Genomic DNA, 15,463 nt, shown 5'->3' with positions numbered 1-15,463 from the left:
AAGGGTTACTTTTCAATGGTGCTGCAAGCACTTGTGGATCACAAGGAACGTTTCACCAACATCAACGTGGGCTGGCCGGGAAGGGTTCATGATGCTCGCGTCTTCAGAAACACTACTCTGTTTAAATGGCTGCAGCAAGGGACTTACTTCCCAGACCAGAAAATAACCGTTGGGGATGTTGAAATGCCTATAGTTATCCTTGGGGACCCAGCCTACCCCTTAATGCCATGGCTCATGAAGCCATACACAGGCAGCCTGGACAGGAGTCAGGAGCAGTTCAACTACAGACTGAGCAAGTGCAGAATGGTGGTGGAATGTGCATTTGGCCATTTAAAAGGTCACTGGCGCACTTTACTGACTTGCTCAGACCTCAGCCAAACCAATATCCCCATTGTTATTGCTGCTTGCTGTGTGCTCCACAATCTGTGAAAGTAAGGGGGAGACATTTATGGCGGGGTGAGAGGCTGAGGCAAATCGCCTGGCTGCTGATTACACGCAGCCAGACACCAGGGCGATTAGAAGAGCACACCAGGAAGCGCGGCGCATCAGAGAAGCTTTGAAAACCAGTTTCATGACTGGCCAGGCTACCGTGTGAAAGTTCTGTTTGTTTCTTGATGAAAACCCGCCCCCTTTATTGACTCATTCTCTGTAGGCAACTCACCCTCCCCCTTCAATCACAGCTTGCTTTCAAAGGAAATAAAGTCACTATCGTTTAAAAATCGTGTATTCTTTATTAATTGATTATAAAAAAAAGAGGGAGAGAATTGACAAGGTAGCCCGGGTGGGGTTTGGGAGGAGGATCGGAGGGAAGGAAAAGGCCACTAAAAAAACGGTTAAAATAATGACAGCCTTTTGCTGAGAGGGGAGGGGGGGTTAAACAGGGGCTGTAGCGCCAGTCTGTGATCCTGCTGCCATTCCTGAAGCTCCACCAGACGCCGGAGCATGTCTGTTTGCTCACGCAGCAGCCCCAGCATTGCATCCTGCCTCCTCTGATCTTCCTGCTGCCACCTCTCATCTCGAGCATCTCTCCTCTCCTCACGTTGGTCCCTTCTGTCCTCACGTTGGTCCCTCATGTCCTCAGGTTCACTGGCATCTTTCCTATACTTTGAAACCGTGTCCTTCCACTCATTCAGATGAGCTCTTTCATTGCGGGTGGATTCCATGATTTCCACGAACATCTCATCTCGCGTCCTCTTTTTCCAACGCCTTATCTGAGATAGCCTTCAGGACGGAGGAGGGAGGCTTGAAAAATTTGAAGCTACTGGAGGGAGGGAAAAAAGGAGAGAATTTTTTAAAAAGATACATTTTACAGAACAACGCTTATACTCTTTCACGGTGAACAACACTATTCCCATTACATAGCACATGTGATTTCTGTGCAAGGTCGCATTTTGCCTCTTAATATTGACTGCCTGTGGCTTTGCTGCTAGAGATCACAGACGCAGGTCCGGGCAACAGAATTCGGCTTGCATGCGGCCATGGTAAGCCATTGTCTTTCGGCTTCTGCGTCCTCCTTTCCCACATACCAAGCAAAGCCCGTTGAGTGCTGCAGTTTTTCTGTTAACCTTCAGCAGCAGAAAACAAACTAACTCCCCCCCTCATCCAATTCTCTGGGATGATCGCTTTATCCCTTCCCCCCACCGCGTGGCTGGTATCAGGGAAGATCCCTGCTAGCCACACGTGAAAAGCTTAGCGCCAAACTCCCCCCCTCCCCGCGCCTGGCTTACTACAGGGAAGGATTTCTTTTCAGCCACAGGCAAACAGCCCAGTAGGAAGGGCCACCTCTGTCCCCTTAATTAAATTCCCATATTTCAACCGGGTTACCATGAGCGATATCACTCTCCTGAGGATTACACAGCGAGACAAAGAACAGATGTTGCTTGAATGCCAGCAAACACCGGGACCATACGCTGCCAGGCTTTGTCATGCAATGATACCAGATTACTTGCTACTAGCATGGCGTGGTCAAGCGTCCTACCATGGAGGACGGAATAAGGCTGCACTGCCCAGAAACCTTCTGCAAAGACTTTTGGAGTACCTCCAGGAGAGCTTCATGGAGATGTCCCTGGAGGATTTCCGCTCCATCCCCAGACACGTTAACAGACTTTTCCAGTAGCTGTATTGGCCTCGAATGCATCCCAAGTCCTCAGGGCAAATTAATCATTAAAAAACGCTTGCTTTTAAACCATGTTTTATATTTTAAAAGGTAAACTCACCTGAGGTCCCTTCCATGGGGTCATGGTCTTGGGTACTGGCTTGGGAGGGTACTTCAGTCAGGCTGAGAAAAAGATCCTGGCTGTTGGGGAGAACGGAGTGCTGTGTGCTCGCCGCAAGCTCGTCCTCCTCCTCCTCCTCGTCCGCAGAATCCTCAGGTGTGGCTGATGAGATTACCCCCGCCTCGGAATCCACGGTCAGAAGTGGGGTAGTGGTGGCGGCCCCCCCTAGAATTGCATGCAGCTCAGCGTAGAAACGGCATGTCTGCGGCTCTGACCCAGAGCGACCGTTTGCCTCGTTTGTTTTCTGATAGGCTTGTCTGAGCTCCTTGACTTTTACACGGCACTGCTCTGAGTCCCTATTGTGGCCTCTCTCCATTATGCCCTTGGAGATTTTTTCAAAAAAGTTTTGGCATTTCGTCTTTTCGAACGAAGTTCTGCTAGCACTGAATCCTCTTCCCATATAGCGATCAGATCCAGTACCTCCCGTACGGTCCATGCTGGTGCTCTTTTTCGATTATCGGCCTGCATGGTTATCTGTGCTGATGAACTCTCTGTGCTCTCCTGTGCTGGGCAAACAGGAAATGACATTCAAATGTTCGTGGGGCTTTTCCTGTCTACCTGGCCAGTGCATCCGAGTTCAGATTGCTTTCCAGAGCGGTCACAATGGTGCACTGTGGGATAGCTCCCGGAGGCCAATACCATCGAATTGCGGCCACACTAACCCTAATTCGAAATGACAGTATTGATTTTGGCGCTACTCCGCTTGTCGGGGAGGAGTAAATCGATTTTAAGAGCCCTTTATTTCGAAATAAATGGCTTCGTTGTGTGGACGGGTGCAGGGTTAATTCGATTTAACGCTGCTAAATTCGAATTAAACTCATAGTGTAGACCAGGCCTAAGGGTCACACCTGGGTTTTTTCCATTTTGTGCATCAACATTGGTGATAAGGTGCTACGGGTCAAACCACATATTCATTACACTTGTGCAACCCCCACTGCCTTCAAAGTATACCCATATTGACTCCTATGCAACCACTTTGCTTTCAATGGGTTTGCACGGGTATATTTGCTTGGAACTTATTAAAAATTCTTTGTACACAATGGAATAGATTACAGTTTCTTCTCTCTCACAACTGTGTTGTTTGTTCAGGGGTAATAGGAGTAAAATAACCCAACCAAACCAAAACCACTAAAAATCCAACATATTTTTGTCACTAATGCCTCTGAATACATACAGGGAGCAAACCTGTTGAGTGAAGAGGTGGCATATTTTACATAGTCATTTTTCAGAGATGATCCACACTTTAAAACATTTTAAGTGTGAACAAAATTTTGATCTTTTTTTAAGACCAAAAGCATTAATTTAGATCTTGTAATCTATGGTTTATTTAGGTTATCTTTACATCCAAAATGTGAAAAGGGGAGGAAGGGAAGAAGAAAACAAAAATGGTTATTTAACTGTTGTTCTTTGAGGTATGGTTGCACACAAGTATTCCACTCAGCTGCACATGTAGCCCAGCATGCCAGAGCCAGAGAGTTTTGTGCAACAGTATGTGTTGGGGTGGTGCATGTGCCCTGTGCATCCTTCGGGCTCCTCTTGAGACCACAGAAGGGCTGTACCACTCCAACCTCCCACCTCGTTCCTTTTGCACTGGACTATGTTGGCCCCAGGCCTCCTAATGCAGAAGGAACAGAGGATGGGTCATGGAATACACATATGCAACCACATCTGGAAGAACATTTACTGTCCAGGTATTAATTTTTTCTTTTTCAAGTGGTTGCACACGTGTTCCACTCAGGTGACTCACAAGCAATACCATTAGGAGATGGGGCTTGGGGTATATTTAAATAGTGACTGCAATATTGCTTTCCTAAAGTTTGCATCAGATCTTGAAGTAGTCATGATTATATAATGAGTGAAGTTATGCATGAAGGACCAAGTAGCAGCCCTATGAATATCCAGTATGGGGACTTAGCTTAGAAAAGCTACCAAAGTAGTTTGAACTCTTGTTGAACTGGCCTATAGTCTGTGGAGAAGGGGTGTTTGCCTCCCCATACACCGTCATAATACAGAAAGTAATCCTTCTGGAAATTGTCTGTGGTGAAACTGCTTGCTCTCGCTTTCTTTCAGCATACGAAACAATGAGCCGAGGAGACAGCCTGAAAGACTTGATCCTGTTCAGGTAAAAGGCCAATGCTCACCTTATGTCTAAAGTATGCAGATAATCTTCATCCCTATTTGAAAGCAGCTTCAGGAAAACTAAAAAAACAAAAACAAAAAACCTCCCCAAAAAACCTGAATAGTTTGTCTGGGTCAAATAAGAAGCCAATACTGCAACAGTCAGAAATTTAGGATGTAGCCTTAAAGCTACTTCATTTTTAAAAAACAGTTTATATAGAGGTCCTGCCATCAGAGCCTGAAGCTCACCCGCTCTTCTGTCTGACATAAAGGCAATGAGAAAGAGGTGACAGAGGTGGTGCCATGAACAGGTGGGCAAAGGCACAAATGGGGGACCCATCAAAGCAACTAACACGATGTTAAGGTCCAAAGTGATACTGTATCTTTAATGGGAGGAAAAAGCTGAACAACCATTTCAAAAATCTAGAGACCATGGGGTTGGAAAAAAACAGTTGCCCCTGAACGGGAGGATAGATTGTTGAGATCGCTGCTAAGTGAATTCTGAGGGAGCTTAGAGAAAGACCCAAGGATGAGAGATGTTACAGGTACTCTAAAATGTACTGAATCTTAGCTTCTACTGGCTGTATTCACTGAGGAGTGGACCACATTGAAAAACACTTCCACTTAGTCAAATGGCAGTCCTCCTCCACTTGATCTAACCACTCAACAGTCAAACTGTGAGGTGCAGCCTTTTGGGATCTGGGTGCAATATCCATCATTGTTGCTTAGAGAGCAAGCCTGGAAGAGGAGGCAGAGGCCATGAAAGCTGAATTGAGAGACTCTGAAGATCCAAGAACCAGCACTGTCTTGAACAAGCTGGTGCAGTGAGAATTGATCTTGCTTCAATTTGAGGATAACTTGTGGAATAAGGGGAAATGCATACGTGAGACTCTATCCCCATCTCAGAAGAAAGGTACCAGTCAGTAAGCATGGATTGTGACCCACTTTGGAGCAGAATTGATGGCATTTCTTGTTGTCTTTTATTGCAAATAAGATGCCTGCTGGAATACGTCCAACTTGGAAGATGGTCCTGAATACACTGCTCTTGAGGGACCACTCGTGATTCTGGGAGAATCTCCTGTTGAGGTGATTGGCCAACTGATTCTAGGAAGCAGTTATGCAAGTGGCAATGGGAGTAATGCATTCCTGGATGCAAAAGTCCCGCAGATTCATAGCTTCTTGACAAAGATGATTGGATTACGCCCCTCCCTATCCGTTTAGGTAGTACATTGTAGTTATATAGTTGGTCAGTATCTGGACCAACAAGCCCTTGATGTGAGAGAGAAAAACACAGCAAAGTTTTGTGAACTGCCCGAAGCTCAGGTGCAGTGATATGAAGAGTCACTTTGTGTTCTGTTCATAATGCTTGTGTTCACAACCCTTCTAGGTAAGCATCCCAACATATCAAGAGAGGTGTTGGTGATAATAACTGTCCTGGATGGAAGCGCGAAGAAAAAGGTACACCCCGGCATAAGTTGTTCTGATCCATCCACCACTTGTCCAAGGGAATATCTATTCAGTTGATCGTTACATAAGGGAAGATATGAATTCCCATTCTCCTCAAATAGGCCATCATCATCACCCTGCACTTGGTGAACACAGTCAGGGCTGACAACAGGCCAAAGGGAAGTACGGTTTATTAATAGCATGGGCCTCTACTACGAACCTCAAACTTTCGGTGACTTGGCAGTACTGCCACATGAAAGTAAGTTCCCTGGAGATCAAGTGCAGAAAACCAATCATTGCAATCTAAGGAAGGTATGACTTATGCTAAGGAAACCATATGAAATCTTACATACATGATGTGCTTGTTGAGATTTCAACAGTCCAGTACGGGTCTCAGACTTGGGGGATCAGCAAGTATTGAGACTAACACTCTTTTCCCTAGTGCTGAAGGGGAACTTCTTCTATGGCCCTTAGAGTGAGCAGGCGTGTTCTGCTTGCAAGAACACTAACTTGTGAGAAGGGTCACTGAAAAGGGATGGGGTAGGAGGGTGGGAAAGGGGTGTGGAGAAGAACTGGATACAATATTTAAGGGCTTGTCCACACTGGCAATTTACAGCACTGCAACTTTCTCACTCAGAGGTGTGAAAAAACACCCCCCTGAGCGCAAGTTGCAGAACTGTAAAGTGCCAGTGTAGAAAAGCCCTTAAATATTGTATCCAACTCTTCTGGTAGCTTCGCCCCTTATGCAGGTGTTTTTTTTAAGAGCGCTGGGAGAGCTCTCTCCCAGCTCTGCGACCACACAAAGCATGTTAAAGCACTGGCACAGCAGCACTTTAGCGTTGCCAGTGTAGACTAGCCCTTAGTCTCCCAATGCTTAGGACATATTTGTCAATTGTTATGGTTTCCCAAGCACTGAGGAAATGGGACAATCTGTCCCAATATGGGAGGAGGGAGGAGATAATAGGAAGATCACTGACACCTGTATTGCTGTCCTCAAAGAAGCAGTCAAATGGGCTGTTTCCCACAGCTGACTGAGGACAAGCTGGAGTTGGAGTGCCTCTTTCTCTCTGATTTGTGCCTCCTTCTAGAAAAATCATGCTGCATTGGTGGGTATAAATGCTACCTATAGTAGTGATGTTGATATTGTTGCAGGAGTCTGTACTGATGCCTCTTGGAGGCTGGGGTATAGAACCCCCACAAACGAAGGGTAGCACAAGAGACTAAATGACTGTCAAGTTTCATCAGTTTTATCTGAAAACAAGAACCTATCATCAAATGGGAGGTCCTCTATGGCAGTGGTTCTCAAACTTTCCAGACTACTTTACCCTTTTCAAAAGTCTGATTTGTCTTGCGTACCCACAAGTTTCACCGCCCTTAAAAACTACTTGCTTACAAAATCAGAGATAAAAAACACAGAAGTGTCACAGCATACTATTACTGAAAAAATTGCTTACTTTCTCATTTTTGCCATATAATTATAAAATATATGAATTTTAGTATAAATATTGTACTTACATTTCAGTATATAGTATATAGAGCAGTATACACTAGTCATTGTCTGTATGAAATTTTAGTTTGTACTGACTTTGCTAGTGCTTTTTATGTAGCCTGTTGTAAAACTAGGCAACTAGCTAGATGAGTTGATGTACCCCCTGGAAGACCTCTGCATACCCCGAGGGGTCCATGTACCCCTGGTTGAGAATCACTGCTCTATGGTTTGCTGGAGGTCAGTCAGAGTTAATGGCCAGAAAAGACCACCAGATCATCTAGTCTGACCTCACGTATAACACAGGTCCCCAAAACCACTCAGGAGGTGCACACTAAATCCAACAACAGAAATGAGACACTGTCCAAGGCTATGCCCAAGTTTTGTACCCATGAGACTGTCCTCTGTATTACTGAAGAGGCTATCACTCTAAAACAGTGGTTTTCAACCTGCGATCCACTGACCCCGGGCGATCCGCAGACTGTGTCTAAGATTTCCAAAGGGGTCTGCATCTTCATTTGAAATTTTTTAGGGGTCTGCAAATGAAAAAAGGTTGAAAACCACTGCTCTAGAAGGGTCTGCTGCATCAAGTGCAGACTGGATCAATGTCTAGGTCACTATACAACCTTTTGCCTGAAAAGCCTTATATTCCTCTTTTGCATCTTCTGGTAGTCTGTCAGTAAACTTGGACATTATGTCCCAGTTTAGAAAGTTATATTTTGCTATCTGCATCTGGCGAGAGGAGGTGGAATAAATGTTTCTCCCAAACAAATCTATTCTCTTGGTCTCTTTTTTGGGGGGAATTAATTTACATCTCCCTTGACATGATCTCCAATTGGCAGATGTAACTATCGGGGAGTTTAGGGCTGGATGGGAATAAAAATACTCAAAGCCTTGCATGGATAAATGATACCATATCCTAGTGTATATAGCTAAGGAGGCTGGTGTGTGCCATAAGGTTTAGAAGAGCTTCATAATTTGGGAGGACTATCCTCCCAGAAGTGTTCTCTTGCACAAACTCACCTTGAGTGCCTAAAGTCACTGCCATTTTTCTCAGCAGTTCTTGATAAGGCTTAAAAATTCCTAGGAACTGGAGTCCGGGATCACTGAGTCATCAGGTGATGAGAAAGATAGGATGGATCCTCTTGTAGAAGAACTGGCTGCTCCTCCAGTGGTTCCTCCTGCAGCATTGGCTGCTCAGAGGGAACGGTGTCTCTGCATGCTTCTAACTTAGGTGGTTCTGGAACCTGCTCTATCAAACTCTCTGGGAACCTTCCTCTCAATTGGGCAGGTGATTGAGATCTGTGGGATTGCAAAACACCCCAGCAATTCCAAAAAGGCCACTGAGGGAGAGCACATGTCATAGATGTCCAGTAGGTACCAGGCCACAACGATCGGCCCCACTCCCGGTGTTGGGTACCGATGCTCTCCTTCAGGAGGTGACCAAGTGCACCTCAGAGGGGTTGGCAAAATACTGGAGAACTCTGAAACAGACTTCAAGGAGCCAGAGTATCCAGTGGGCATCGGGAGGTGCAAAGCCTGATGAGGTGACTATCTATAGCCCATTGTGAAGAGGCAACCTCAGTACGGAGGCAGGGAAGGTAGATGGTACTGCAAAAGCATCCTGAGGTGTTGAGGCACCATAAATTGGTGCTGGGAAAGATGTTATAATCAGAGCCGAAGCACAGGCTATGATCGGTATCAACTCAGCTGAACATTCCAGCATCAAGCCACAGACGCCAAGCCAGGTAGCATAACTGATACCGAGGTCAAAGACTGTACTGGTGCCAATGCCAAAGATGGTACCAGGGAAAAGTCTTTGCCATATTTCTTAGCTAATACTAACACTGGCTCTGCTTGCACTGGAGCAGAGGAGCCAGATGGGCCTGGGACAGCAGAAGGCGCTGCCAGTGCAGTGGACTCCTGCACCACAGGAGAGTCCAGGATGGAGAGGCAGAGCAAGTCTTTTACTGCTTCATAAACTTGTGGGGACACTGGTACCAATAATATCGGAGCTGAAACTGTGTCCCCATTGGTACTGGACTCAGTGGTTATCTACCAGCACATGGTAACAGAGTCATCAGGATGCTATCAATAGCTTCCTGCCATAGTACTGAAGAGATATAGGCTGATAAGCCAGCCTGAGTACCCGAAGACCCTCAATGATGTTCCAAGTCCTTTTCTGAAGAGGAGGAGCCTTTTAAACAAACAAACAAACAAACAAACAAACAAACCTTTGAGTGGCTCCAGTCTGTCTTATGGGTCCTCTTTTGGGGAGGTCATGGAGAAGACTGACTCCTCTTTCCCTGGAGAGAAGAGTCCGAGTCCAGGGGTCTGTCCGAGGCCACTGCAGCCATGGTAACGGACTGTATGTGTGCAGTAGGACATTCACTCGAGGGCCCTGGGACCAAAGCAGGTCTCATCACCTGCTTCATAAGATGGGATTTGAGGCACAAATCTCTGGAAATCTGCATTCTTTTCTTCAAAGAATAGCAGATGCACCTCTCCTTCATGTGTCCAATGCTGAGGCACAAAAGGCAGTGTGTGTGTGTGTCTTGGGAGTCACTATTCAAGATAGACATTTCACATGATGGGCAATGCTTAAAGACCCAGCAAGCACTACATGCCACCAGTGCCTTGCACCAAAAGATAACTATTAAAATAACTTTAAATAAAATAAAGATGAAATCTAACTACTGGGTACTAACTGCTGACTAACTATTTACAGGTAAAGTAGTGAGCTAATCTTGCTGACTATGCAGAATTAAAAACCATATGGGGAGCTCTAGCTCTGGTTACAGGTGATGAGAAGGAACTGAGGGGATTCAGGGTGGTGCCACTCTTATATAGCCTTTGGAGGGGCCACAAGTATGTGCAGGGCACATGTGTGGCTGACACATATCTGCAGAAAATTCTCTGGCTCCAGCATGCACATACCTGCGTGGAATACATGTGTGCAACCACTCATTGAAAATGCATGTTATGACTAGGTTAAAAAATAGCATGTGTCCCAAGAAACCAAGTAGACAATTTTATTTTACAACTGCATGGAGGCCTGCAGTAGTTTCCCTGTGTTTTACTGCTGGATGTTCCCACACATACTGATCTTCAGCATGAGAAAGAGTGCCACAGGAGACACTGTCGCTTTTTACAGATCCAGACTAACGCGGCTACTCCTCTGATACTTGATCTTCAAAGATTTATGAGAAGGAGGAGAGAGCTTTCAGAAAGGTTGTACAAATTTATATCTGCTTTGCCTGATCATACATCTGATTTTCTTACTTTACCCCATAGCCTGTTCTACCGCTAACACCTGTGAATAACTATCACTTCACTTTATTTCTCTATTGACAAGTAACATGCTTCCTCCTATATGGAGTGTGTCAGCCCACTATCCTATTTTGGAGATCAGCTGAATGCAACATGCACAGTAGTTAAGGCGGCACGTTAATTCTAACCCAGTTGCGGGGCTCCCAGTGCTCCACATTTGAAATGCTGTTGCTCCAGGTGGATCAAGTCCACTATTTGCATCTTACCAGCTATGTTGAGGCAAAATGGCACATCCAACTAAATATGTTTACGAGTGATTACAGCTATGCAAACAGTGCTAACAGATGAAGTGAGGCTGAAAGCTGAACAACAAATAAATTAGCCAAGCAATGCTTTTTACAGGTACAGATTATTTCATCTTTGTAAAAACAGACCTTCCTCCGGGGAGAAACTAGAAATCATTTTTTAAATTGCTACAAGGCACCCTCTTAGCATCTTTCCCAGAGAGCAGTTTCAAGGAAAGTCAAGGCAAGTCCACACTGCTTCTACCAATTCTGAGGCCTGGTCTACACTGGGGGGGGGAATCGATCTAAGATATGCAACTTCAGCTACGAGAATAGTGTAGCTGAAGTCGACGTATCTTAGATCGACTTAGAATCACTTACTTCGCGTCGTCGCGGCGCGGGCTCGACGGCTGCGGCTCCCCCCTTTGACTTTGCTTCCGCCTCTTGCCGAGCAGTCGACAGGAGAGCGATCGGGGATCAATTTATCGCATCTACACTACACGCGATAAATCGATCCCCGATAGATCGATTGCTACCCGCCAATCCGGCAGGTAGTGTAAACGTACCCTAAGAAAGTTCCACTGGGACTAATACTGAGGAAGTAATGAAAAATACCATACAATTCATTCAGGGATGATTAAGGGGCATTTTTTGCAACCTAACTCAAAAATTGGTCCAATGAAGCGTCCTCAGGATTTTCCCATTGTTTCAATTCAATTAGGCATCTCTGTCATCTCCACAATTTCTTTAATTATAAAGGCAACCATCATGAAATTCTTCGTTTAGGCAAAATCGAGGTGAAGAGCACTCAACCTCATTTTTAATTCTAACATATTTTGCTAAAGAGGACAAGAGACTATACAGCTTAATGAACCCTGTTGGACAGCTGTCACAGTGTATGTCTACACAGCAGTCACAAGGCACAACTGTAGCATGTGCATGCAATATCTGAGCTAGCTTTGATTGAGCTCGTTGTGAAAAATAGCAGTGTAGCTGTAGCAGCATGGGGGATGGCACAGGCTAGCCACCTGTGTACATACACAGAGTTGCAGGTGAGATTGTACTCTGGCAGATCACCTTAGACATTTATCATGACTGGCACTCCAGCTCTCACATTTGAATAAACCCTTATTCAAACTAAAACTTTACCTATACATTGGATAGTAAAAGCACATGTGCTCCACGTCATCATAGGAATGCGAGGATCAGCCTCATTGGGAGCAACTTTTAATCCAACTCTGTAAACAGTGGTGGCAAAGAGAACCAGCATCTCCTTAATACTGTTTGAGTATTTGGTTCTGTGAAGGAAAGCAAGGACAACTTCAGTTGATGAACTAGTAACAGTGTTTGCAACTTAAAGGTCAATGGCTAGCTAACAAGGTCATTAATAAGAAGATAAATGGTTCCCTGTGAAAGAACTACTGAACACCAAGACCGTTTATCTGCAGTAAGAGAAACAAGGAAGAGTCTGTATCCATAAAACAAGTCCTAATGCATCATGGAGAACCAGTACAGATTCCTGCACTTTAGTTTTCTCCTTGGTATACACATGCATTAATTTAGTGACCTCTACAAGCAAATGTTTGAGAACCAAGAAGGGTGAGACCTAATAAGCTGAAAGCAAATTTGGGAAAATATAGGCCTCAGTATGCATGGCATACTATACCCCATATTCAGGAAAAGAGCACCAACAACTATTTATTACAAAAAGTGATAAATTGGGGAAATGAACTTGCACTGTGGGGAAAGAGAAACTTAATTGTCACATTGAAAACATATCTCCTCTCATTCATCTCTCATAAAGGACTAGCAATGGGGGACAGAATTTCAAATCTAAAATTAAATTTAATAATTCTGAAATTTTGCTAAAAGAAAGGAGCTCCTTAAAGTTAGTACTTGCTTAGTCCTTAAAAGGGACAACTCTGATCAGAAAAGTGACTATGCAAAACCAGCACAATCGTAATGAACAGATCTGCTCTGCGTGTGTTCAAAGTGTAAGTATAAGTATAACTAACAGCTGTGGCACAATGATCTGGACTCTATTCTGGCTCACACATCAGCATCAGAATGTTTAACTAAGTTCCAAATAGAATATTTCTTCCTGAAAATGATGCCTGAGCCTGACAAAGAACCCAATTTAGCTTTTTGACCAGAATGCATTTGCTGCAGCAGCAGTTGGGGAAAAAAAGCTTTTATTTGTACTTGAAGCAATTCTGATATGGAACAACATAACAGAAGTATGGAACTATTGATGCAATTTTTTATATTTTTCAGAGTATAACCACACTAAGCTTGGATAGCAGATATAACACAAGGGGTGAAGAACTGTTACATTATTCAGCATGCTGTGGGCAGTAGAAGTACAGTGGGCAGGTTAGCTGGAGCAGTATCTGGAGGGGAGGGTAAAGACCAAGACATACCATAGAGAGATCAAAGCCAAAGAATCTGTCAATTCAATCTCTCTATCCCAAGGGGCAAACAATTTTCTTTTCCATACAATATTAGACATCCCAATCCCATTCCCCACAGTAAATCTGTAACAAACAACTTCATCAATTAAGTACTTTAAAAACATTAATTCTTACAAAACAGAGAAACACGATGCCTGAGAAAACTAAGGCACAACGTAGTTAAGTGAACATGGAATCAGTGGCAAAGCTCCAGCTACAAGTCAGGAAGTTCTTGGCTCCCAGTTCTGTGCCCAGAACACAAACACCTCTTTTTCCAATTCAAAGATTGAAGGCAAGTTCCAAAATCTTGAGACACATTTAGATCATTTTAGAAAACACAGAACATAGAACTTTCAGATTCCTCCAGCAAAATACAAACAATTGGCAACACTTACGAAGGCTGAACTCCAAAACTAAGGATGGAATGGAATTCTGAAGTAAAGTCTCCCATTCCTTTGTTGATTAAAGATGGAGCATTTTGCGTCTCTCCTTCCAGGAAAAAAAATTAGATCATATTAAAACACAATTGCGTCAATATACATAGACTTCCTTTTTCTTTTAAACTGCTTTTGAAATAATTGTAACAAACCACTGCTTTCTCACCAGCCAATCTGTGTTCTAATCCTCCTCCCTAAATAGCATTTTCTTCTATTCTCAGAAATTTGGGACACAAAAGCAGTGCTTGGCTGGTAAGGAGACAGTGAGAGAAACAGCCAAAGAGAATTTTCCTGCTAAGTATGGGTCACTGGAATGTGTCAATAGTCTATAACTAAGCATATTGATGCGTTCTGCAATATTTACAGATAGATTTATTTTTGGCCTTTTATTTTAAATTCCCCTCTTCATTTTCATAGAATTCCCAATAAAATATTTTAATCCAAAAAAGCCTGATAGGGTCTTTGGGGTATGTTCCTGCTGGTCCTGCCAAGTGCATGTTATATGGTCTTCCAAGGGGGTCAGGGAAAGGAGTTATTAAATTCCTGGAAATGTCAGCAGCTTAGAAAAGGCTATGACTGCTTCTCAAACATATGGCATCATAAAGCTGGTGATATCCATTGTGGGCACATGGATCAGAGTACCATCTAAGGGGTATCAGGTCTTTTTACATAAATCAAAAGGCTCTAGGGCAATGCAGATTCCTGGTGTCTCCCGGACACCAAGACTTGTTGATACCAGAGTCAGAGTTTCCAGAGTTACTGTACAGGAATTATACATTTTGGCTTCGCTTTGGGTAGTGATGATCTCTAGTTCCAATGAGTTAATGTTCTTATTTAAAGCAACAGAGTAATAAGTGTGAAGCTCTATGCATAAGTAGATCTATGCTGCACTATGCGAAAGCACCTCTCCTTTTATTTTGACTGAGTGATTACTCAAACAGAACAAGGTCAAGTTTCACCTTACAGTTCTTCTCAGCACAGTCACATTCACTGAATACCTTACTGTAGAAAGTCGCAGTCCTTCCAGTCATAAGAAAGTGGAAGTACACATGAAGATGCCACTCCAAATATCAATGAAGTAAATAGCTGTGCCACTGGGTAATGTAACCTGAGTATGTTTACATAGTGAGTTTCAGTTTTAAAATACTTATCTCACACTGCAAAGGAGTAACCCAAAGATGCCCTTCATTGGAATGCTGCTTTTAAAGACCTAGACGATCATCTCCTTGAATGTTTTTGAGATAGCTAGGAGGCAGCCTTGACTACAGCTAATAGCACCTTATTGGAGCTCTCTTCTTACGCTTCAATTAACTAGTGCAGACATATGGCTGTGTCAAAAAAGGTCACTGACTTAAGGGTACTTTGAAAAAGTACATCCATAAGAAATGAATGTATCCAAAAATAGTTTGTTGTATATTACTGACAACTTATTCATGACAGTTGCACAGTCAGACTACAACAGAAGTGTTGCTCAGATTAGGATCGCCTAGAAAATTAACTGAAAATGACCTCTGTTTCTTTTTGGGATGAATAATGACATTTTTCCCCTTAAAAAGTAATCAGCAGCTTTACGAAAATTGTTCAAAGATTTAATGTAGTTGCTCATTTATTTAGAGCTATTTTTAAAGGTTAAGGGTAAATTTCTCAAAAGTATGGAATGACTTAGGAGCCTAAATCCCCTGTAAGACTAAGGCCT

The 15,463-nt window shown here is 43.7% G+C and overlaps 1 protein-coding gene across 2 annotated transcripts in view; it reads right to left on the bottom strand.

The window, feature by feature from the left end:
- UBR1 (ubiquitin protein ligase E3 component n-recognin 1) overlaps positions 1-15,463 on the bottom strand; it is a 134,964-nt gene that overhangs the window by 29,300 nt on the left and 90,201 nt on the right. For both annotated transcript variants that reach the window (XM_054025640.1, XM_054025639.1), the window contains exons 34-35: positions 13,726-13,819; positions 12,030-12,178 (exon numbers count right to left, since the gene is read on the bottom strand). In XM_054025640.1, coding sequence (XP_053881615.1) covers positions 12,030-12,178; positions 13,726-13,819 — 243 coding nt within the window. The remainder of the gene's footprint in view (positions 1-12,029; positions 12,179-13,725; positions 13,820-15,463) is intronic.

Source organism: Malaclemys terrapin, chromosome 4, assembly GCF_027887155.1.
Source record: "Malaclemys terrapin pileata isolate rMalTer1 chromosome 4, rMalTer1.hap1, whole genome shotgun sequence".
Lineage (NCBI taxonomy): Eukaryota > Metazoa > Chordata > Testudines > Emydidae > Malaclemys > Malaclemys terrapin.
Note: the sequence above shows the minus strand (reverse complement) of the source record. Positions and strands in the feature narration are given on the sequence as shown.